General features: G+C 36.3%; 2 protein-coding genes across 2 annotated transcripts; one reads left to right on the top strand and one right to left on the bottom strand.

The window, feature by feature from the left end:
• Positions 1–1,155: 1,155 nt before the first annotated feature.
• On the bottom strand, positions 1,156–12,363 carry LOC121250331 (NADH-cytochrome b5 reductase-like protein). Its single transcript, XM_041149434.1, has 13 exons — positions 12,025–12,363; positions 10,740–10,782; positions 10,220–10,295; positions 9,073–9,132; positions 8,918–8,968; positions 3,833–3,887; positions 3,648–3,718; positions 3,512–3,563; positions 3,344–3,421; positions 2,926–3,015; positions 2,713–2,826; positions 1,671–1,739; positions 1,156–1,575 (listed from the first exon to the last, which is right to left on the bottom strand). Exons 1-13 carry the CDS (start codon positions 12,193–12,195, stop codon positions 1,519–1,521), a joined length of 987 nt encoding a protein of 328 aa, XP_041005368.1. The 5' UTR covers positions 12,196–12,363; the 3' UTR covers positions 1,156–1,518.
• An 8,329-nt stretch (positions 12,364–20,692) lies between these two features.
• On the top strand, positions 20,693–23,816 carry LOC121249199 (broad specificity amino-acid racemase RacX-like). Its single transcript, XM_041147922.1, has 2 exons — positions 20,693–21,971; positions 23,410–23,816. Exons 1-2 carry the CDS (start codon positions 21,270–21,272, stop codon positions 23,689–23,691), a joined length of 984 nt encoding a protein of 327 aa, XP_041003856.1. The 5' UTR covers positions 20,693–21,269; the 3' UTR covers positions 23,692–23,816.
• Positions 23,817–24,151: the final 335 nt, after the last annotated feature.

The raw sequence follows: 24,151 nt of genomic DNA, 5'->3' as shown, positions 1-24,151 counted from the left end.
TGTATCACATCAATAAATGAGAGATAAACATAAACAGATATCCTCAATTGATTTTTTTCAATTTATTTGATAAAACACATCTCATTATCCAAACTCTAAAAAAAAAGATAATAATCTCTCTAAAAATAAAGATAATATTTTCTTTTATCATATAAATTTATAATGGTGCCTGAAAATTTACACTTACAATAATCCATATTATAAAATTATGAAATTATCTATAAAAAAAAAATGATAGAGAGAACTTTTAGTACACAATTTAATTACATAACAATATCCATTAATAATAAAATAATAACACTTTTTTTTTTTTTTATCTGTAGTAAAAATATTTAATTATTATATGACAATGTCACAGCATCCCTCGTTGATTTCCCTAAGCAGAATCAAAATGCTAATCCCAGCTACTAGGGTGTTGTTTTTGTCAAGGCATGAGATGCTTATTCCCCGCCATTTTTATTATTTTTTGTTCTTGGCATTTGAAACTCATTGGTTGGTAAATTGGGTTTAATTTGTACATACGCATATTATTTGAAGTTTTGCTAAAAAAATGGTACCTGAATTTCTACCTTTCCATGGTTTTTTTTTTTTTTTTTTTTGTTGCTGAATAAAAGTAAAAAGGTAAGAGGGTACATGAACATAATGGCAACCTAGACTGTGTTTAGATGTTGAGTTGTGTTTAAATATTAAGATAAATTTTCTATAAATAATAATAAATTAAGATAATAGATTAAGTTCTGTGAAACTCATCTAAGATGAATTTAGATGTGTTTAAATATTAAAATAAGTTTAAATATATTTATGAAAAATTAAAAAAAATTACGAATAAAGATGTGTTGAGTTGAAAAAGATTATAAATCTCCCGTGTAAAGAGATTTTGAGTTAACATGAATTTAATAATTTAAGAATTGAGTATTTTAATATAAAGAGGTCTAAATTAAAACCAAACTCAACTGAATTGAATGCAGTTAAGGAACCAAATGAGCCCAGAGAGAGTATCCCAAGGACGATTGAGCCACTACTTTCGGCAGCACCCATACACCTTACATCATCTCATAGAATGCTGCCACACCCACCGAGAAAAGTCACCGAACGAATGTCTATTTTTGTTTTCTTTTTACAAACATTTTTAATTTTTTTTTTTAAAAGAACTCGTTAAAAAAATACGTACGCAACCATTAGGTAAAAAAAAAATACATCGGCGGGTTTTGTTGGTTGCAAATATATCATTTCGTTATTTCATAAGAGCCAACAATCCACATCCTAGAAGAGTGACAGATCATGATTGTTTGAAAAACACTCAATTTTGTTCTGATTGGCATGTTTAGTACAGACGCAGCCTGCGAAATCCATGTCAGACTCTGCAAGGTTCTTTGAAATCTGAACTTATGTCTGAACTCTGCATTCTTTATGGAAGATCATTTGCTGGAGTTCAAGCTACCCATGTTTATTTCGGAGACAATGAAACGCAGAATTTGAAGTGAATGGACAAAAGCATCAGAAACTAAGTTGCTTCTGTCAAAATTTATAAACCATTTGCTCAGTATATCCAACATCTTTGAGTAAGCCAGTGAGCTGCAATGATGAAAATAAGAAGGAAAGTCAAGTTAGAAAACATTTTAGCGATTGAAAAAGAAAGATTGATGAACAGATAATGCTCGCTCTCATACCTCTCCTTGGGAGCGATCTTTAGCCTTGTCACCAGATAAATGTTTCATCATTCCAGGGGGACCACATACCTGAACAAGCAGAAGAAAGTCAGTCATTCAGGGAGCTGAAAATAAAGTTGGAAAAGGTTATCCCAATCCCAATCCCAATCCCAATCCCAATCCCTACCCCAACACTCAGTAATATTCAAAATAAGTGATTTGATGAACAGGGACTTGTACTAACAAGGCTTGTCTGGTAACACCATGATCAGTCTCCAAGCACTACAATACCATTCCCAATCTGTCTATTTTAAGTGAATACTTTCATATATTATGGTGCTTCTATAATACTGAGATTATAGTAAATAACTTGGGAAAAAGGAGGAAGAAAAGAAATCCTTGGAGGAAATAATACAAATTAATAATTCTAGTACACTAACTAAATGGCACCTCTTCACTTGGTAAAAATGTAGTGGAAGAAGTCATATGTTCAAAACTTATTCAGTATGGTCTCGCCAATCATAAGAATTACTTTCCGATACTGATATAAACTACAGATTGAGATGGTTTGGTTTGGACTTGTCAAGCCTGTGTAGAAGAATTATGAATCACTCTGAAAGGCCTCAATCTGGCTTGGAAGGAGTGGTATCGGAAAGTACTAGAACAGTTGACTCTCAAGCAGTCGGTGGGCATTTAAACAATGTTACCTCTCAATTTGACACGAACAAAGATCTGGTCGATGTATGCAGTAAGTTGATAACTGTATGTTCACGGTGAAACCAATCCAACTTGTACAGATTGGCTTGATTACTCAAGGGGGAATATTACCTAAGCTAACAAAAAGAGTGCAAGTGTCGTAAGAAATTGATCCAACCAATTGGGTCAGCTCCATGGAGCCCTTCCAAAACCAATTGGGGTCTACTGTATGCATTTCTCTTTTCTGCAATTACTCTTACTTCCACTTGGAAGGGCTATCCATTGCGGGTTTAACCTGATGCCATATCATGATTAAGTGGATAACCATGTAAAAGTGGAGATGCTGGAGTAACAAAGTCACACTTACAAGGATTAGAGTATCGTCACTAGGACCAGGTAAGCCTTTGACAACCATATCCTTTGATATGTAACCTGAACCTCCTCTCCAATTCTTTGATGGATTATCGACGGTGTAGAACACCTGAAGTTTTTTTTCATAACAAAATAAACAAAAATTCTTGAGAAAAATATGCAATTTGGACAAAACAGCAGCAGAATTTGCCTACTGTAACAACTGCACCTTCAAATTTGGGTGGCTAGTGGCAAGTATGTCAAGCTTCTGTTTAAGCAGTATGTCATCTGGGGAAACATTACCATAAATCAGTGATACCTGTAATGACAGTAAGCCATCATCAGCAAAATTCTACAAAGTTTGCATAGAGAATACACAGTAAGATTGATCGACATTAAAATCTACAGAACCAAGTGACATTGGCACATATCCATGTGCATGAAAACCAAACCATAACGTCTTTAACACCATAATTGGGATAGATGTGTGCGAGCACTCACACATCATACGTTAAGAAAAGCACATTGATTATGGTTATACAGATAACAAGAACATAGAACTTTACCTATCAAAAAAAAAAAAAAAGAACATAGAACTCACCTGAGTTATCTTATAGAAAAATAAAAGACAAGAAGATAGGAATCACCTGAGTTTTGTCATCAGGATTTTTCAGTATAGCCTCAATAACCTGAAGCATTGGAGTTATGCCTGTGCCACCAGCAATCTGAATGAAGAAAATAGAATAAGCTTCAAATAAAGAAGATCACACACATTAGTTAAATTTTCAACAATGTTCAAAATAAACATCTCTTACCATGCCAATGTGTTTCTTCATATTGGGTGAATATCTTAGCTTCTCAATGGGCCTGCAAGAAATGAAAGCTCCCCATGAAGATAATATACGGCATATCATCTGGCTAATATTTGTGGACATGACTAGTCTGCCCTACCCTTTGACTTCAACTACATCACCAGGTTTTAAGCTTGCGAAATGCTGACTCATTTTTCCTTCAGGATACACCTGAAAGAAAATGACAAAAGCATTTCATACAAACGGTATTACCTGTGCGAACCAGCGTGTTTTCAGACTGTAAGCATTTAGAGAAAGGAGCGTGAGAATTAAGTAATCCAATACCTTGATTAATAAGTCAAAATATCCCTTAGAATCTGGATCTGATATAGGAGTATACCTGAAAGCACACAACAACGTGGCAAGTAATGATCACCATCTGATCACTACATTTTAACACTATATGTGTGCCTCTTTCCTAGTTGGCTCTTGACAAAAAAAAAAAAAAAAAAAAACACCTGCTATCGTTTTTTTTTATAAGTAAAAAACACCTACTATCTCAAATTATGGTTGTCATAAAATCTAAATGCATCCAAGTTCAACAAGTAATATTAAATTAATTTACACTGTACAACAAATCCAGACTATCAGGACATCCAGCATTCAGAAACAATGAGGTTTTGTGACACAACCAGGTAAAACAGTAAAAAAGGAGATACAAGAAGGATTGACAGAGATGGGTAAAGACTTTTTTATAAGTGATGGAAAATAATTCATAAAAAAATAAAAATGCATTTAGAACTTGTGACAAACTTTCCCTAGAAAAGCATCTCTCTGACCACAGGCAGCTTTGGCTAATTCTTTCTGCAACTTCAAAACAACAGCATGCAACATTTTTTTTTTATTAGCACCAGGTGTCTGGGAACAGCATCCCAACTAATTCCGAGGGTGAACAGACCCTCAACAAGAAGTTTTCCGCAAATGCACCTCAGGAAAATCAAAGGAAAATCTCCTAGTCCAATGGCCCCTAGAGATTGTTTGCACCCAAGGGGATTTGAACCTTTAGACCTGGGGAGAGCATACCCCCAAGCCCAAGGCCTTTACCACTTGAGCCAACCCCTAGGGGTTAAAACAACAGCATGCAACATAGGTTCTTTTTCCAACACCCTAAGGATTGTAGTATCAATTCATATTTCATTTCCTTAAAGCCCTCTATTTCAAGATATGACTACATCTATGAAGTTTAGAATTCTCAAGCAAATGAAAAATCAGAAGACACTGACAACAGGATACCAGAAAAACTGTTTCAGGGATTGAAGGTAAGTGTCTGAGGCCTAAGAGAATTCTGATTTTTTTAACACAAACAGTATATATAAATCAGCAATGGTTTGAAGTCAGGCACCCCGAAATGAACGAGAGGATGGGCACAGCAAGAATAGAAAAAAATAAATAAGATCGACTTCAAATGCTACCTTTTGATTCGGCATAATAAGTGGCAGACCCTTATAAGAAATATTTGCTAATATTTCATAGATAATAAAGTTATCCATGACATAAGCAACATCAATAATTAAATAATGATCACAAAAAAAAAAAAAAAACTGTAGAGGTGAGTGCTTTAAACAACACTTTTTAATAAGTAGCTTTAAATGACACAGCCACTACTAAAGCATATAGTCTATGCTAACTCACCCTTTGTTCTCTGGTTTAGAAGTTATGAAACATTTGTTGTCAGGTTCATAACCTGAAAGCTTTTATTTGGAAACTTATGCGTCTCATTCATCTCACAGGAACAGTTCTCCCCATCTCTCAGTAACACACTCATTGGTGTAAGGGAGGATAACATGGGTGTTCTGTTGATAAGGTGATAAAAAGCTATTTAAGTGATTATCTAAGTATTATGGGTCATGGGCGAACAGGTTCATGGTATAGGTTGCATACGCAACATGGGTCCAGCAGATTGTCAGGATTGGACAGGTAAATTGGGTTTCATGGTGTTAATTTAAAAAATAACATGTTGACATATTCTTATGATAAAACCTAGTCCAATTGAGTAGTAAATATGTTTTTTTAGATGTAAAATAAAATTTTATTGAGCAAGTAAATAGGTATTGCCCAAGTACACAGGAAGTATACGAAAGAGAACACCTGGTTACAAGTTTGTAAATATGTTGGGTAAAATCTAGGTTGAGATTGGAGCAAAAATCGCAAAAATAGAAGTTTGTTAGACTTGGTGATATCAACCCAATCAAAGTAAAACAGTTATATCTTTTGATCCCATCATTGGATGAAGGCGATCTTGGTGGTGTTGGAAAGCTAATTGAAGGTGAAGATCTTCAAATTCCAATGTTTACTAAGTCAAAAAGGTTCATCATTAAATTCAATAGACCTCACGTAAGATGTTCGGTTGAGCAAACATGACAGAATTTGAGTTAAATCATGCTTCTGCATTCTGGATTTGACCTACTCTTAACCCTACCTATTTAAGCATAATGATGCACGATTGTTTTGCCACAGACTTGGGCATATTTTCAGAGATATAATATTTCTTTTCCGGTAAGAGAAACCCATTGTGAGCTACTGAGCCTAAAAGCCAAACAGTTTCTCTCCTACATATAAACCATCACCCTGTTGATCTTTTGATCACTTTATTCTTGGGTTGTTGCTAGTGGATTCATTGGCATGCTACTGGAATTCCATTGGAGTGGACAAGGTTCATACATGGAGAAAGCTATAGAAGAGGCCTGAGTTCTGGAGTTGCCGTTATTGCAGAAATCGAGTGGGTCACTTGTGGGATTCTGTCAGATTTACAGTTGGAAAAGGTTTTGCGAATATCTAAATCTGGTTATAATCATATACTTCTATAATGAATTTAAAGGTGGTGGCTGAGCACCCGGAATAGCTTTTTCTTTTGAAGAGTTCTTCAAAAGTTTTCCCTCCATGACCAAAATCTTTTTTTTTTTTTGATAAGTAATCGATAATATTATAAATAGAGATAGGCAAAAACCCAAGTACACAAGATGGATACAGGAGATAAAACCTATCTAGGTCAACGAAAGGGAAGCTAAGAAGTCATGTACATTCAGGCCATTAAAATCTATAGCAATGGCCCATAACGTTAAAGTACGGAAAAGTAAAGCTCTAAGTTCCCCCGGCGACCGCTCCTTGTTTTCAAAAGTCCTATCATTGCGCTCTTGCCAGATACACCACATGATACAGATCGGGATCATTTTCCACACCTCCTTAATTTGTTGAACGCCTCTCGGGAGTGTCCAACTGGCCAACAGATCAACCACAGTTTCTGGCATCACGAAGGGTAACTCTACTCGACTGAAAACTTCCACCCACAAGGCTCTCGTTATCTCGCAATGTAACAATAGATGATCCACTGTCTCACCTGATCTCTTACACAAGCAACACCAGTCTATTATAACTAACCGTCGCTTCCTCAGGTTGTCAATGGTCAGAATCTTCCCCCATGCTGCTGTCCATGTAAAGAAAACCGCTTTCGGAGGCGCCTTATTTCTCCAAAGTCTCTTCCACGGGAACTGAATGGTTGTGGTGTGGGAAAGGGACTTATAGAAGGATCTAACAGAGAAGATGCCCTTACCCGTCGGGTTCCACCATAAGCTGTCAGCTTGCTGTCTATTCGGCTTCACAGAATATATGAGGCTGAAAAAGGCTTCAAAAATGTCTACTTCCCAATCTTGTGCCGCTCTACTAAATGTCACGTTCCACTGCACATGATCCCCTGATATAATCATGAGGTCCTCAATGGATGCTTCCTGGTTGCGAGCCACACGGAAAACAGCTGGAAATGCCTCCTTTAGGGCCTCACTCCCACACCAAATGTCCTCCCAAAACTTAATACGGGATCCCCTCACCAAATGCCTCACTCCCACACCAAATGCCTCCATGACCAAAATCTTGTGCTCATTGTTTTATTGCTTTTTAGATTTTGGTTTGATATCTATGATTACCTATATATATATATATATATATATTTGTCTGATCTGCTGATTTATGAATTTCTGCTGCGCGTGATTTTTTGCATGGCTTTATTTTGGTGTAATGTAAGGAGGAGTATTATGTCTAATATGAGGAGAAGATTAACATGGGGTCATGATGCTATGTAAAAATAATTTAAGGACGCAATATAGGCCAATGTCAGGGGTAGTCTCACTAAGAGTCGTCTTAGTTTTAAAATTTATGGTGCGGTTAAGTAGATTTTAACATAATGATAGGTTTATGTATACGTGCTATTGATGTGACAGTGATTAATTGCATAAATTTCAAGGTAAGTAACCATGATAACACACCTTATCGCTATTTTATATAAGAAAACATGATCACGGCCTTTTGCTAAGATAACAATCTTTTTGTACAACAATGTGATCATCTTTTTCTAATTTATATGATATGCACATGTTTTGATCTATTACTTTGTTGCATGGCCTATTCTTTGGTAGCCCTAGTTCCATGCACCAATGTTAAATATCTATGAAGACAATGTATGCAATGGATTTTTATGAATGCTTCTGCATGTGATATAATGGCTATTTTATTATAAGAATAACAAAATTGACAAAAAGCAGGTAGAAGTGATATTAAGGCTATTTATACTACGTCATGCATGAACGAAGTGCAAGGACGTGATAAGATATGATAAGACAAGATGTGACAAGAAAGCACGATCGTGATTGAATGTATGAAAAATAATGGCCTATGTATGATAAATATGATGGTACCATAAGATAAGGGTAGATTGCAATGCCAGGATAGGCATTGCAATCTGCCCTTCTGTATGGATTCCTAACACAAGGCTACAGGCAGAATCAAGATTGTAAGGATCGCTAACCCTAACTCACGGGGTCAGTAGTGGGTATCAGCCAACAAGGAAAGTGGAACTAAGTGCCTATTTGGTTTTGAGTTTGGAAGTTTAAAAAGTACTTTTAACAGTCTAAAACATTTTTTGTTTAAAAATGGTATCTTTGGTAAATTTACAAAAAGTGCTTTAAGCATTTAAGAAAAAGCAGAAAATCCAGTTTTTTAAAAAGCACCAAAGTGAAGCTTTTGTTGAAAAGCTCCTGCAGAAAATGCCAAAAACTACCGTAACTAACTTTAAAAATTCTTTAGGGTTCTTTTGTATACTTCCGTGTACATGGGCTATGCCTATTTCATTCATATCAATAATATTTATCTCTTACTTATCAAATAAGAAAAAAAAAAACTTTAGGCGTATGTTTACCGATTAGTAAATAATTTTTCGGAACTAAAGCTTTTTAACAAAACTCTACAATTAAAAATTCTACAATGAAAAGCTCTATTGCCTATAGCAATCCTAAACAGGCACCGAGTGCATATGCATGTATGTCATTTAGATAAGTTCAGATCAGGTTTCCTATCAGTAAATAAGAGTGGAAGGCTTACGGGCGTATGACATATTTTGGCTGTCCTTCAGCATCCTGTCCTATTGGAGCCCTACAGTGACAAGAATGCATCAAGACATTGAATTCAGGGGCAGATTTCTTCCAGCTCCAACATTTTTACAGTGAAGTTCTCTCATCACAAATAATAGAACATACCTAGTAAGGAGGCATGAAGCAACATCTAAACCCAACTTAGCAGCAGGATCAAATGAAAACCTATCATTTGCAAGAAATAACAAAAAATAAGTTACACTGAACAATCCTTTTCAAACTATCAACGAGGCATTTGGAAGCCCCATTCAATATGCAAAACCCACATATAGATTAAAACTTGTACTGTGATTTTGACGGCATTCCAATGACTTTTTCTTTTTTCTGTTTATCAAATTAAAGAAACTACTCGATTTCTACAAACAATTTTCTTGGTGTTTTATCTTCAAAATGCGATGATGTTGCAAATTTCAACCTGAGCTGTAGATGCTATGCAAAATATAATGGATGTATTAAATATTACCGTCCAAATTCTGTCAGATAATAACAAGTTTCAGTGAAGAATACGTTGGAAAACACTAGACTAATACAATAATATTATATTACGTCGTGTCAAGCGGACACCGAATTGTAAGACCAGGGTGTTGACAGTCAAGTTACAAATTGATTCAGTCATGGTAGTGAGGACACTAAAGAAATCCAATATGCTTCTATATGTAGCTTCTTAAAAAAGAAAGCATGGCTATACCCGCCCAAAAAGGCTAAAATCTTAAGTTAAAAATGTCCAAACACTGGGATTTGGGACATAATATAAGCATGATCAAATACAACAGAACTTAACCGAAGCTCTACAGTACATCAGGTAGAAAGGCACTCTAACAATGAAAATAACACTCCAGGAGAAACTCGGAGCCTTAGTGAACTTTAAAACACGTAAATGTTGAGACATAATTGTTCGTTATAAGAAGCCAGACAGAGATCACAAAGGGCTCCATTGCTGTGATATAGACTTCACTTTAGTTATTCATCATTTACAAAATCCTCCATTTAGATGTTTTAATAACAAAATATATGTTACTTCCTCCAAAAACCATTTGCAAATAATTCCTTTTGTGATTCTCTCCATTCACTTTTCTATTCTTTGTTTCAAGTTTTCCTTCATTTTTGAAAAAAAAATCCAAGTTTTGCTACATTAACCCTAACTGAATTAGTAATTTCACTTTGAAATTCATATTTCACCTATCAAGGTGATTCCCCAGTAGCTAATCTTCAATAAAACCGGGAAAAAAATATTGAGGCTAGATCATTATACCTGAATAGTTGGGTATTATGGCTGACCCTTGCAGTGTCTTGCAACTTAAATTTAATCCATTTATCTGGATTAAGCACTGAAAATGAGGGAAAATATCAATTGAGCTTATAGATACAACATGGTAAAGGATGTAAATCATGTATCAGGCACTTTAGGGAAAATATGTACTGGTATGATGTCGTTTGAAGTTGCTAAAAGCTTAATCAGTTTAGTGAAATCAGAGAAACCTTCAAAATTAATTATTAGAATAATGTTACTTGGTCATCTGAAGCTGACCACTCAGATGGCCCCTTTGGAACCTAGGGTTTCAGTCTTCCTCTTTTTGTGTTTTCGGACACCCTTTTATTTTGAATATGTTTTTTTTAATAAACCCCGTGTGGTGCCACGTCAAGAGGGTCATCTAAGCGGTAAGCTTGAGATGGCCCAGTAGCTACACTCTAATTATTAATGTTGAGAAATTTCAAGTCGGCCTTCTTTCTACAACTTCGTTAGAACTTGCTTAGTTGGCCAAAAGACTCACCAGCTTTTGATTCTGAATCTTCATTGATTTGATCTAGATGAACCTGTAAATAAAAGGCATAGCAATTACAGTGGACTAGCATACATGGGTCATTTATGGTAATCAGAAATCTAAAAATTATATGTTGAATCCTCATTATGAGCATGAGAAAAAAAAAACCATAAACTTCATGAGAACACTTGAAATATCCAGATAAAAACGGATCATATAAATATTAGTAGTAAATTACGTTCAGAGACATAAACATGTCACATTATGATATATCTATTAGGGAACTCAAATTGATACCTGTGAATTGCACCATAGAAATTTCAAGGATGTAAAGCCCATTACAGATATGTGGAGGGCGAGGCCACAAGTTCAAATCCCATGTTGATGGAAGAGTTGGGCATGCATTTGAAGATCATGTCATGAAAATTACCATTCCTCAGAAAATTTTGTAAATCTTGTTTGGTATTTAACCAAAATAGAAGTTGTTGCTACATTTTTTTTTCCTTTCTTTCAAATAAGGATAAGCTCTTATTCAATTTCAAAGCAGTGCCCAATCACTTCCAAAATATACATAATCTAAAATAAGGGTCGTGTTAGGGAGCATCCAATTTGACGACCATATTTTACAACCATCAACAAAAATAGTTTTTCAGTTTTTTTTATTTTTATTTTTATTTTTTATAATTTTCTCAAATGAAATTGACCTTTCATTTTAAAAGAGAAAAATGCTAACTATACTTAAATCTTACTTTCCACACGACGTGCCAGCTATTGATAAGTTCAAAATTATGAAATTTGAAATTCAAAATTTCAATTTAGAAAAAAACTGACAAAATGGGTCTTGTACATAAAATTGTAAGTAGATGTAGCATTACTCTCTAAAAAAACCCAGGGATTTGAAAAAAGAAAAAGAAGATACTTTTATTGTCGGTGGTCAAATGGGGCGCTAAGTATCATTTTCCCTAAAATATAACCAATCAATAAATTGGAACATATGCTATTTGCATAAACTTAAACAGGTCCATCGTTCCAAATATCTGAAATCCATATATCCCAGAAAAATCCTCGCTAATGATTCCAAGTTCAAAAACATCCAAATAATGAGGCAAACACTTTTTAAAAAAAAAAACACAACTGGTTTTACCTCACCATTCACACACACGCACACATTATCAGCAACTGAGCATTACATTTCACGACATAATAAATGTAGCCAGAAACATACTCAACAACAGCCAACAACAACCAAGATCAATTAGAAGAAAACCCATATGGAATTATAAAGAGATTTTACCAAATTCGACGAGGAAAAGAAGTAGTAGTAGTAGGAGATTCCACCGGAAACTGCTGCGATTGCTCCGAAGGGTATCCGAAAGGGAGTGGAGCTGTACTTGTTTTGGCCTGGAAATACATTGTTCAACGCGATCGGAGAGGCCCTAGCGAGCCTCTTGAAGAAAGTAGCCATTGTCGATGGAGAAATAACTAATAAGCAAAAGAACGACGCTCAAAGTCGGAGGGTTTTACCGTTATGGTCTGTGACTACGGTGTTTGTGCCTTTCTTCATCGAGAAAGCAAGAGGAAATATAGAGTGCGGTATAACCTATTGTAAATGGTGTGGACTCTATTTTGACGGATTGTACGGCCTCGTATATCGGAGGAGGGAAATGCTGCTACGTGTGTTTGGAGTTCGGGCCTGAGTAGGCCTCAAGATGCACGGAAGGGCTTAAGCTTGACAAAGTTAATACGGGCCTAAGTTGGACTTTTTCTTACAGTTTCATCAAATATTCTTTTGAGTTATGAGTTTTTTATTCAAGTTAGGATGGTGGAACGAGTGTGGTGGCAATTAATATAAATTTAGAAGTATTTATGATAAATTGAAAAAAGTTGTGAATCCTGTGTATAAAGAGATATTGAATTAAAAAAAAAATTTGTGAGTCCTACGTATAAAGAAGTTTTGAGTTGAGATGAATTTAATAATTTGAGAGTTTAGTGTTTTGATATTAAATTTAGTTTAAAATTAGACTGATTTTTGATCTCAATTCAGCCCAATTTCCAAACGGGGCTTTAGAATGAGTAATAGTGCACAATTGGCAGTAGTGTGGCATATGTTACCTTTGTGTCTAATGTGGTGTTTATGATCAGAAAGGAATGATATGTGCTTTAACAACAAGGAGAGTGCAGTGGGGAAAATTTGAAATTTTTTTTGTATTTTCTCTTTTACAGTAGTTTTCTGCTATTGTACTGATGGGTGGGAGTGTCTATGAGTTTCTATCTTCTATTTAGCTCACTAAAATGTAATTAGATATCTCACTTTATATACTTTCTGTGTATTTAGGCATTTCCTAATTTCATTCTATTCAATAAAACTATCTATTTACTTATAAAAAAAAAAAAATTTACGTACTTTCTTTTAAAAAAATTGAGATATATTATTAAAAAATATTAATTTTTAATATGGATCTTAAATTTATCTTATTTTTTTTTTAAAAAAAATATACTATATTTTCACAGTTTAAAATATTTTGTTATGGTGGTTGAAAATCTTAGGAGCACATGAACAAATCTTAAGATTTCAGTAAAGCCAGACTAGCTAATGTCTGAAAACGACTTAGGACCAGGTTTTTTTGTTGGGTTCCATCATCTCCAGACACATCTTTTTTATTGATTGGTCATATTTAAAATTGTGAAAAAGATTGATGGTGCTAATTATAATAGGCCTACATTCAAAACAAAGACAAAACTTACCTTCCAACGTCTTAAAGTTGGCTTATTTCCTCTTTGTTTATCATTACAAGAAGATGCGCCTCTCTCTCACGAGAGACAGCGACGGGGGAGTAAGAAGATGTCTCTCTCGCACAGAAAGAGAGGGCAGAGGAAAAAAGAAAAAGAATAGAGCTGGTAGAGTTGAGAATTTTGTATTTTGTTTGAGAGTTTAAAATATTAATATTATTATTATTTTGAGATTTGAAAAAAGTGAATTCGGATTTGAAAAAATCGAATTGTTTATTATATTTTGTATGGAGATTTAAAAAAAGTATAATGATTAGATGGGATGAGAATTTTGTATCTCATCCCACCTCCAAACTATTAGAACTTTATAAAGTGATGTTAGAGTGCTGTCCAACAGTGACCGCTGAACGTGCTCTCTAAATAAATTTTTTTTTTAATTTTTTTATTCATATTTTTTTAGTACTTTTAAATATTTTTAAAAAATATAAAAAAAAATACTAATATATTAATAGTCATTTTCTCAATCAATAAATAAAACCAAAAAAAAAAAATAAAATTCATGAACAATTAAAATGAGAGAATAAAATGAAACCGCATAATAAATCATATCAGTATGACATATTTTTTTTGGTAGGATAATGAATTGTAAGACTGGGATATCAATTCTGGACAAATGATGACATGTTAATTATTTCTAATTTGCTATTCGAAATAGACATCATTTTCAAGAAGAAAAAACCCATTAATTAGAAGATTCTGGCGCCTCAAAGTCACCACAATCGCAAGACAAAGAACGAGAGTGGTTGTACTACAAGCTTATTTGAGCTCAATGACATATCAAGTTTGGATAAGCATGTGTAGAAATACGACTTTTCTCACAGCCTTTGGGTGTTATGGGGATAACTATCTGACATTTGATAAGAACGAGAGACTTATTTATAAGAGCATTCTGATTGGTTAAATGTATGTTTAAATTTTAGTTAATATTATATAAATTTATATTTATTTATTTTATTTAAATTCAATTTTTACATTAAATTATCTATTTAATTTTTATATCATAATAAAATATTATTAATTTAATCATTTATTTATTTAATTTACTTTTATCACATTTTATAGTTCTATCAATTAATAATAATTATATTCTAATTAATTTAATTTATTTATTTGGAATGAGAAATTAGTATTTTACTGTTTGATGAAATAAATGTAATTAGATATATTTGGTAAAGAGTAGATCTACATATAATTATGAAGTGCGTAAACGGAGCGAAATTGATTTAAAAAATAGTAAGGTCTACTATTAAAAAATTAATTTTTTTAATGTAAATCTCATATTTTATTCATTTTTTTAAAATTATTATGCGACGATTGCATAATTTACAATTGTAAATATCTTTTCTCTTTGATAAAATACTGTAACTGAAATTCAAATTATTTTAAAGATGCTCAATTTAATATGAGATTTTTTTGATATAAATTATCTAAATTTTAATCATTTTTTAATTTGGATATTGAATTGAATTGAGTTGAGATGATAAAATATTATTAGAATATTATTTTTTAATATTATTATTATTTTAAAATTTAAAAAAATTAAATTTTTTTATTATATTTTATATTAAAATTTAAAATAATCATAATAATAAATTGAGATGAATTTAAATACGGACTTCCTCAAACTAGAAACGTACTGAGAAAGACTTCAGAACATGTGTACTTGAAAACTCATCGTATTCTGATGAATCAAATACTTTCGTGTCAAAGTTTTGGTGACTCACGTCTGTCTCTGCTGACAAGGACGAAACATCAAATTTTTTTTTTTATTTTTATTTTTTTTTATTTTTTTATAACAAGTTTTTTCATTCTGTTCTGCTCTAAGCAATTCAAATACAAATTATGTGTTAATATTTTGTTCGTTTATGATCAAGCTCTGTGTCAATATATTCGACTGTATCAAGGCTACTTTTAAGCAGCTCTCCTTAATGGAAAATACGTGGGGCCAAATTATTGGTTCTAAATTCTTCTTCTTCTTTTTATTTTTTTTGTGTTGTATTAGCTAATTTGAAATGATTATTGTGACCTCTCACTCTCTTGATTCTTGTATCTTGTAATTGATAAATATATTTATAATATACTTGTTTAGAAAAGTTCTTCTTAGTGGTATTTTTTATTGGCTTAGGCTATATATATATATATATATATGGAATGACTTTAATACCACCATAAGGGCCCGCAGAGTACCATCACAAGCCTGGGTCATGGGGGCTCGACAAATCACGCCACTCAAGATTCAAACCCCTCTGACCCATTAAAGCTCGAGTTAGTTTGTTAAAGATAAGAATGCCCGCCTGCTTATCCCGAAGTAATTAGGATATTCACTCATTCAAAATGAGTGGATAACCTGAAGGCTCCAGGGTTTGAGTTTCAAATAGTAGGCAAGACAGTTAGTCCGAGTGATCCCAAAAAGGCAAGTCCTCTATACGCTAATGAAGCACTCTGGAATAATTAGCTTTAAAAAGACTCATATCGTTACTAACTTAGGCATAGGAGGGGCCCCATCCAACCCCTCAAGCCATCTTACTCTTTGGTAGCAAGAGATTGGGAGTGCGTAGCAATGAAACACTTCCTCAACAGTTGGTGTCATTTGTGGGATTTAGTTATCTTACAATCAGTGTGTTTTTCACATGCCCACCACCACTCGATCTCAGGCAATTAGAGATCAGGAAGAGACGTAGCGAAACATGGAAGGAAGGCTAGTAGAAATGGAAGAAGTAGTGAGGAGACTCAACACCGAAGTTGAGTCATTACAAAAGGAGAAAGAGGTTCTCAAGACAAAGAACGGGCCATCAGGAGAAGATATGACGCCTAGTCAGGTTGACAGGGTGGAGATGGAGGCTCACAGCGCGGGCGCAAGTAAAACCCCTCAGGAGAACGAGGAGACAAAGAAGATGCACCACGATCTATGCAGCTTGATGGATAAATACGAGGAAATGACCAAAAAGATAGGAACCTCGTCTTCAGTTGATCAGTTGCTGACCAGCACCAACTTGCCATACACTTCGGAGATCATATTGGTACTGCTACCAACTAAATTCAAGATTTTGTCGATAGACATGTTCGACGGTTCCAAGGACCTGGTGGACCACTTGGAGTCTTTTAAAGCTCACATGACTCTCCATGAATTTTCAGGAGAAATTGCATGTAGGGCTTTTCCTTTGACATTAAAGGGAGCAGCCCGGGGTTGGTTCGGAGCATTATAGCCAAACTCTATAGAGAATTTTGAGGAACTGGGTAGGCAGTTCATTACTCAATTCATGGCCAGCTGACGAAGGAGGCGGCCAATAACATACTTATTAACAGTAAAGTAGAGGGAGGATGAGAGTTTAACAGCATATTTGGCACGATTTGATAGGGAAAGAATGACAGCTGACAACCAAGATAAGAAAATCATGTTGGCCACACTACTCGGGAGAATTTGGCCAATGAGTCCTTTTATGGCTGAATTGGCAAGGAAAACCCCTTCCACTTTGTGGGAATTTATGGACCAGACAGATGATTTTGTAAATGTTAAGGATACGTTGATTGCCCTTACCACCAGGCCAGGACAGAAAGAGGAGAGCACATCGAAAGAAGGCCCTAAGAAGGTTCAAGAAAGTGGTGTAAGGCTGAGAAATAGTCAATATGAGGGGAAACGAAAGACACATGTGGGGCGATATAGTAGCAACCATGTATACTATTCTAGTGTACAAGACAGTGACAAGGCGAAGGGAGCTAGGCGTGATGAGACTGCGGGTGGCAAACCCAAAGGTACTGTATGTACCAAAGAGTGAATGGTTACCGAACCAATGATTGCCACACGCTCAAGGAGGAGAAATTCACCTAAGAAGGTGAGAAGATCGCAAGAACTGAGGAATCAACGACCCATGCAGGATACGGATCGAAGAAACCCACCTCTAGAGGAGATTTGCACCATAGCTGGGGGTTATGCGGGGAGTGGACTGACCTCGTCGGGAAGAAAGGCCTATGCGAGATGGGCAAGATATAAGGAAATATACAGCGTGGAGAAGCCTGTCAAGCAGGCACAGGTACAAACCTCCCCCACAATTTCTTTTTGGGATAAGGACTCTTAAGGGGTAGTATACCTACACGATGATGCATTGGTGATAACAATGCTGGTAGCAAATTACATGATGCGGAGAATATTAATAAAGAATGAAAGTTACGCAGACATCCTATTTTGGGACGCTTTCACGAAGATGGGGTTAAGTATGAGTCAGTTTCACCTAGCACCAATCACATTGAAGGGATTCACGGGAGATATAGTTCAACCCATAGGGTACGTTACGCTACTAGTGTCGGTGGGAACTGACCCTTACTTCACCACCACCTTGACCGAGTTCTTAGTTGTAAGGATGCAATCAGTGTATGATGCCATAATAGGCCGACCAACATTGAATGCCTTGAGGGCGATCACATCCACATACCATCTGAAAATGAAGTTTTCCACGAAAGCGGGAATTGCCAAAGTGCGTGGCAAGTAGGTACTTGCCCGAGAGTGTTACATGTAGGAACTGAGGAAAGGAGAGTGATATGCCAAAATAACAGAGCGTGATGAGACACTCCCACCTCCTCTGCATGAAGTCTTTATGACAGAGGCAGAAACAAGGGACGAGGAAACGCTGAGACAAGGAGAAGTCGATGAGCAATTGAAACTCGTTCCCTTTGATCCAACCCAGCTGGATAGCCACATGAGGATCGAAACTACAATCGCAAAGAAGGAAAAAAAAAACGGCTAATCCAGCTCCTTTTGGAGCACAAAGACATCTTCCCATCGAATCATCAAGATATGGCAGAAATCAGCAAAGAGGTTATAGAGCACCAACTGAACATTAACATAGACACAAGGCCTGTTAAGAAAAAGAAGAGGAATTTCGGCACTGAGAAGTACAAGGCGATAGTAGAAGAAGTTGATCGATTACTGGTGGTAGGATTTATCAGGAAAACTCAGTTCCCTGATTGGTTGTCAAACATTGTGTTGGTATAGAAGTCCAATGGCAAGTGGCAAATGTGTATAGACTTCACGGACCTCATCAAAGCTTGCCTAAAAGATAGCTTTCCTCTTCCTCGAATAGATCTAATAGTCGATGCCATGGTGTGTCACAATGTGTTGAGTTTCATAGATGCCTACTCCAGGTATAACCAAATCAAAATGGGCCGTGCTGACTAGGATAAGAAGGCCTTCATAAATAGGGGCATGTACTGTTACATGGTCATGCCCTTTGGGTTGAGAATGTAGGAGCAACCTAACAAAGGCTTGCCAACAAAATGTTCAAGAATCAGATAGCTTGAAACATGGAAGTGTATGTAGACGACCTTTTAGTGAAAATCATGAAGTTTGGGTAGCATAAAGAATACCTGAATGAAGCTTTTAGTGTGCTGCATCAGTACAAGATGAAGCTCAACCCAACCATATGCACATTCAGGATATAGTTGGGAAAGTTTTTGGGCTTCATGGTGTTCGAGAGGGGCAATGAGGCTAATGCAGAAAAGGTTAGGGCGATCATAGAGATAAAGTTGCCTACAACTCTTAATTAAGTCCAAAAACTAGCAGGCAGAGTAGCGACCCTCATCAGGTTTGTGTCCCCCTCAACAAACAAATGCATGCCCTTTTTCCAAGTGTTGAAGAAGGCTCAAGAATGGGATGCACGATGTGAGGAAGCCTTTGCGCACCTGAAAGAATACTTGACCCACCCACCACTGCTTAACCAAACCAAGCAGGGAGAACCTTTGTCGCTATATCTAGCCGCCACCCCAGATGTGGTTTTCGTTGCTCTAGTCAGAGATGAGGACAAAGAGCAGAGGCTGGTGTATTATGTCAACAAAGCCTTAAGAGGAGCCGAGAAGAGATACCCAAAGCTAGAGTTGATCGCCTTCGCACTTGTGACATCGGCACGACGATTACGCCTCTATTTCCAAGCCCACCCAATAAGGGCTATCACTTCCACACCCTTGCAGAAGGTGCTTCAAAGGCCTGACACTTCGAGGTGACTGGTGAAATGGTCCTTCGAGTTGAGCGAGTATGACATCAGCTATGTCTCTAGAACCACTGTCAAGGGACAAGTCCAGGCCGATTTTGCCACAAAACTGATGAACTTTCCCAAGGAGACACCAAAGGCACCCAAGAAGGAACTGTGGCTAGTGCATGTCAATGGTTCATCCTGTCGGGCAGGTGGGGGTGTGGGCGTCCATATGATAATAGAAGACAGTGCATAGTCATTTCATGTTGTCCGATTGGACTTCAAGGTGACGAATAATGAAACAAAATATGAGTTGGTGCGCATGGAATTGGTTGTAGCTGAAATGTCAAGTGGAATGACAGTAGTAATGAAAGCAGACACGGTAGAATATGATTTGGCCAACAAAATATGAGTTGGCCAAATCAGGGGAGAATATTCGGCGAATGGACCGAAGTTAATAAGGTACCTCCGTCATGTACAAGAGAAATCCTGTAAGGCAGATCAGTTAGCACGAGTGGCATCGACAAGGTAGGAATAGATGCTGCCATGGGAAGTGACCCCCAAGGCAGTGGACACGGCGGCCAAAGGTGAGGAAGTTTTTGAGATCGAAGGAAACTTGCCAGGATGGGCAAATAACATCATCAGGTACTTAAAGGATGTGGAGTTGCCTGCTTCTCGGGAAGAGGCAAGAAATAGGGTAGCTCGGTTCACCATCCCGGGCCTGAGTGATGGGGGCCTGACAAATCACGTCACTCAAGGCTCAAACCCCTTTGGCCCATTAAAGCTCAAGCTAGTTTATTAAAGATAAGAACGTCCGCTTGTTTATCTCGGAGCAATTAGGATATTCACTTATTCAAAAGGAGTGGATAACCCAAAGGCTCCGGGGTTTGAATTTCAACTAGCGGGGAAGACAGTTAGTTCGGGTGATCCCAAAAAGGTAAATCCTCTATTTAAAGAAGCCAGGTACACTAATGAAGCTCTCTGGAATAATTAGGTCTAAGAAGACTTATATCATTACTGACTTAGACATTAGAAGTGCCCTCATCCAACCCTCCAAGTTATCTTACTCTTTAATTGCAGGAGATCGAGAGTCTAATAATGAAACATGTCCTCAACAATATATATATTTACTCTATCCGACAGACATATAAAGTAGATGCATGCCAATTTGATAAATATTGTCTTATTCTGGATATTTAAACATTACATCTTAAACTATATTTGTTGCAGTGGCCAATGCTGACACGATAACAATTATTCAGATTCCTCCTAACTGCTCGTGATTGGACATGCAATGAGATATCTGCATATATAAACTGTCTCAGAACTCAGAAGTCGGTGGATCATATGCTCAGTTGCCTTCCTTAGTCCCCATGCCCCAGAAAAATTCTGTTTCTGCAGTTTTTCTGGGTTTTGATTCTGAAATCTTTCTATAGATGAACCGTGTGCTAGTTTTATGAGGTGAGACTTGTGTTTATAAGGAATAGCAATAGAAACAGGGTCAAGATCTATTGCTTCTTTGCTATATTTGGGGTTTTTAGGAGTGATATAGGGTTCATACTGATCTGTATATTGAAAGCCACAACACAGAAGATTCTTGCTGTTAGAGGTGGAAATATTTACTTGGTGTTTAGTGTGTGAAGATGGAGAGTCTCAAAGAATTCAAGCGATGGGTTTGGTCACAAGCAAAAGATATTTAGGGACTCAAATTTTGCAGCTTCAGTGGCAAAGGCTGAAGAGTACATACAAAGAAATACTAGATTGTAGAAGCAGTTAGTTAGTGGCCATGAAAATGTCCTGCCAGTCGTTAAATTGCCCAGCAGTTCTTCTAGGTAGCGTAAATAAGAATAAAACCCAGTACAGAACCAGATCAAATCCATCCGCAGCTGCACAAATATCTTCAGCCACCCAACCAACCGATGAAAGTGGAAAATCACTCGACTCCAAAAGGGTTTTGGGCTCGGCTATGGCTATAAAAAGATATCAGGCCCCAAATTCCCTGCTCAGCCAACCAAATACAGTTGGAATCATTGGAGGAGTATCTGTTTTTTCTACTCTAATTTTCTTGGAAAAGCTCGTCCGATGGAGTTCTAAAAATGGACAAGAATGTGTACCTTTCGTTGTGTGCAACGACCCAGGTTTAAGCAAAGAGCTTCCTGTTCTTAGCTCATTTCATTCATTTAAAAGCAGAAACTCTCAAATCCAATTCAATCATGGCCCAATTGTCGGAAATTTGCAGCGGAAAAGGGTGTTTCTTGAGCAGTCAGGAGCTTCTTGCATAGTCATGCCATGCCATCTGTCACATGCATGGCACGGTGAGATTTCCAAGGGATGTTCTTTGCCTTTCCTTCATATAGGTGAGTGTGTTGCCAGGGAGCTAAGTAATGCAAAGATGAAGCCACTTGAAGCTGGGAGTAATGTTCGGATTGGGGTGCTTACAGATGCAACTTCAGTCGCTGCTTTTTACCAGGAAAAACTGCAAACTCAGGTATCCCCATCCCAACTTTACTTTTCCAACCATTCTAGCAAACAAATTATATGAGCTTTGCACGTTGGTTTTATGGATATGAACTTGCAAAAATGAGTAAAAAAAGTGATGGTCCAGCTATGTCAAATCCATCGGGTCTTATTGGGGTCTGAGAGACACTGGTCCGTTATCCTTCCACCGTCAAGAGCGGGGGGTTGTCGCTGCTCTGTGAAACCAGCCTGACGCTATACCCCCATCCTCTAGGAAGTACGTGACCAAGAGGCCTTCGCCCCAATCACGTGCCTCAGTCTCTTGGCTTGGAATGGGCAGGCCAGCAAGAAGCCTCCAGAACCCGACCCGAATGGAATATGCCAGCGTTCCATCACTTTGAAGCCCCCACATGGGTTACAGGCTCGCGTTGCCAAGCCCGGCAATCTGACCAACCTCAATGTGGTGTTATGAAGTGTAGAATTTGGTTGCTTCTCATCAATGTGGGATCTAGTTTTGGACATGGAAAGGCTGGGATCAGTGCAACTCCTTACAAAATAGCACCGTTCTTACATCAAACATATATATCCTCTCTCTTTCTTCTGGCACAACTCCTATTCTGCGATACAATGAAATCTGGGACCCTGTTTTCTAATCCTTTTTTACAAACAATAATTTTAGACAAAAATCCTGTAAGAGTGTAATCGGTTCGGTTCGATTTGGTTTTAGATATATTTTAGAATCGAATTGATATATACCGGTTTTGAGATTTGAAGAATCGATACCGTACCGGTTACACTCCTAAACCGGTACTTTCGGTCTGGTCTTTTTCCAGTATATTATATAGTATACATATTATATTATAATATAGTGATAATATATTGTAGTATATTATAATTGTATTATAGACTATAATGATATAATATAAATATATAATATAGTGATACATTATAGTATATTATAATGTACAATGATTATTGATATAGAATTAGTATAACTACTAATACAATAAACTATAGTGATAATATATAGTTATTTATATAAGATTTTAAAATTTAATATTATAGTAATTAGTAATTTATCATATAATATACAAAATCATGTAAAATTTTTTTTATACAATATAAAAAATTAAAATATATATATATGAACCCGTCCGGTCCGGTTTAGTGTTACAAAAAGGAAAACCGGAGGCGGACCGATTTCGGCCGGTTTTGAGAAAAATAGAACTAGTACCGAACCGAACCCTTCGGTCCAATCCGTTTATCCGGTTCATCAGTTTTTTTTTTTACCCCTACCGAAGGGATACCAAAAAAAAAAAAAAAACCGAGATTTTGATTGGTAAAGATGATGAACATTCTTTTTTCAATTTATTCATCACAATTATTATCGTCTCCACATTTTGTTTTGTAGACAAATGTATTGATTTTTATAACAGTTGAGACGATGATAAACTTTAATCTGCATGCAGGGGTTTGAAGTGGTGTTGCCAGACCAAGCAACAATGCAGCACATTGTCATTCCTGCAAATGAAGCATTGAATAGAAGGGACATTGAAGGGGCAAGGAATCTCTTAAGAATTGCTGTCCAAATTCTCTTAGTCAGGGCTGTGAACACTGTTGTCATTGCTTCAGATGAAATGCAGGGTCTTCTCCCTCACGACGATCCTCTTCTCAAGAAATGTATTGACCCCATGGATTCTTTAGCCAGATCAACTATAAAATGGACGAAATCAATCAAATCGGACTGTTGATTTTTCAGACCATTATATTTTCAGGACTTGTTTGGATATTGAGATGAGATAGTTTTAGATGAATTGAATAAAATATTGTTAGAATATTATTTTTTAATATTATTATTGTTTTGAGATTTGAAAAAGTTGAATTGTTTATTATATTTTGTATAAAAATTTGAAAAAATTGTAATAATGAGATGAGATGGTTTGAGAGTTTTATGATTCCAGAAAATGATCAAGAGTTTGGTCTAGTTTTTGTGTCATCAGGGCTTCTAGTAATATGCTATCAACCTGTGATTAGCTATTGAATAAGATCAAATTTTGATATGAGCAATTAATTAATGTAATAAATGGTGGAATTTGAGTCCTTAATGTAATCAAAATCAAACTTCAATGTAAAGCACTTGGTTATCTTCATGAAGAGCCCACCCCAAAGTAGTACTGAGACCATACCATATTATCACTGTTAAATCAACTT

This window comes from Juglans microcarpa x Juglans regia, chromosome 2D (assembly GCF_004785595.1).
Source record: "Juglans microcarpa x Juglans regia isolate MS1-56 chromosome 2D, Jm3101_v1.0, whole genome shotgun sequence".
NCBI lineage: Eukaryota > Viridiplantae > Streptophyta > Magnoliopsida > Fagales > Juglandaceae > Juglans > Juglans microcarpa x Juglans regia.
This window is presented reverse-complemented; position numbering and strand designations above follow the sequence as displayed.

Excerpts from the sequence above, each read along its gene's own strand:
- LOC121250331 (XM_041149434.1), bottom strand. The coding sequence starts at position 12,195 with ATGGCTACTTTCTTCAAGAGGCTCGCTAGGGCCTCTCCGATCGCGTTG. Across the intron at positions 9,133-10,219 it reads CATAATACCCAACTATTCAG|GTTTTCATTTGATCCTGCTG; the intron begins GTATAATGATCT and ends TGCAAATGATAG. Across the intron at positions 3,888-8,917 it reads CCAAAATATGTCATACGCCC|GTATACTCCTATATCAGATC; the intron begins GTAAGCCTTCCA and ends GTGTGCTTTCAG.
- LOC121249199 (XM_041147922.1), top strand. The coding sequence starts at position 21,270 with ATGAAAATGTCCTGCCAGTCGTTAAATTGCCCAGCAGTTCTTCTAGGT. Across the intron at positions 21,972-23,409 it reads AGGAAAAACTGCAAACTCAG|GGGTTTGAAGTGGTGTTGCC; the intron begins GTATCCCCATCC and ends ATCTGCATGCAG.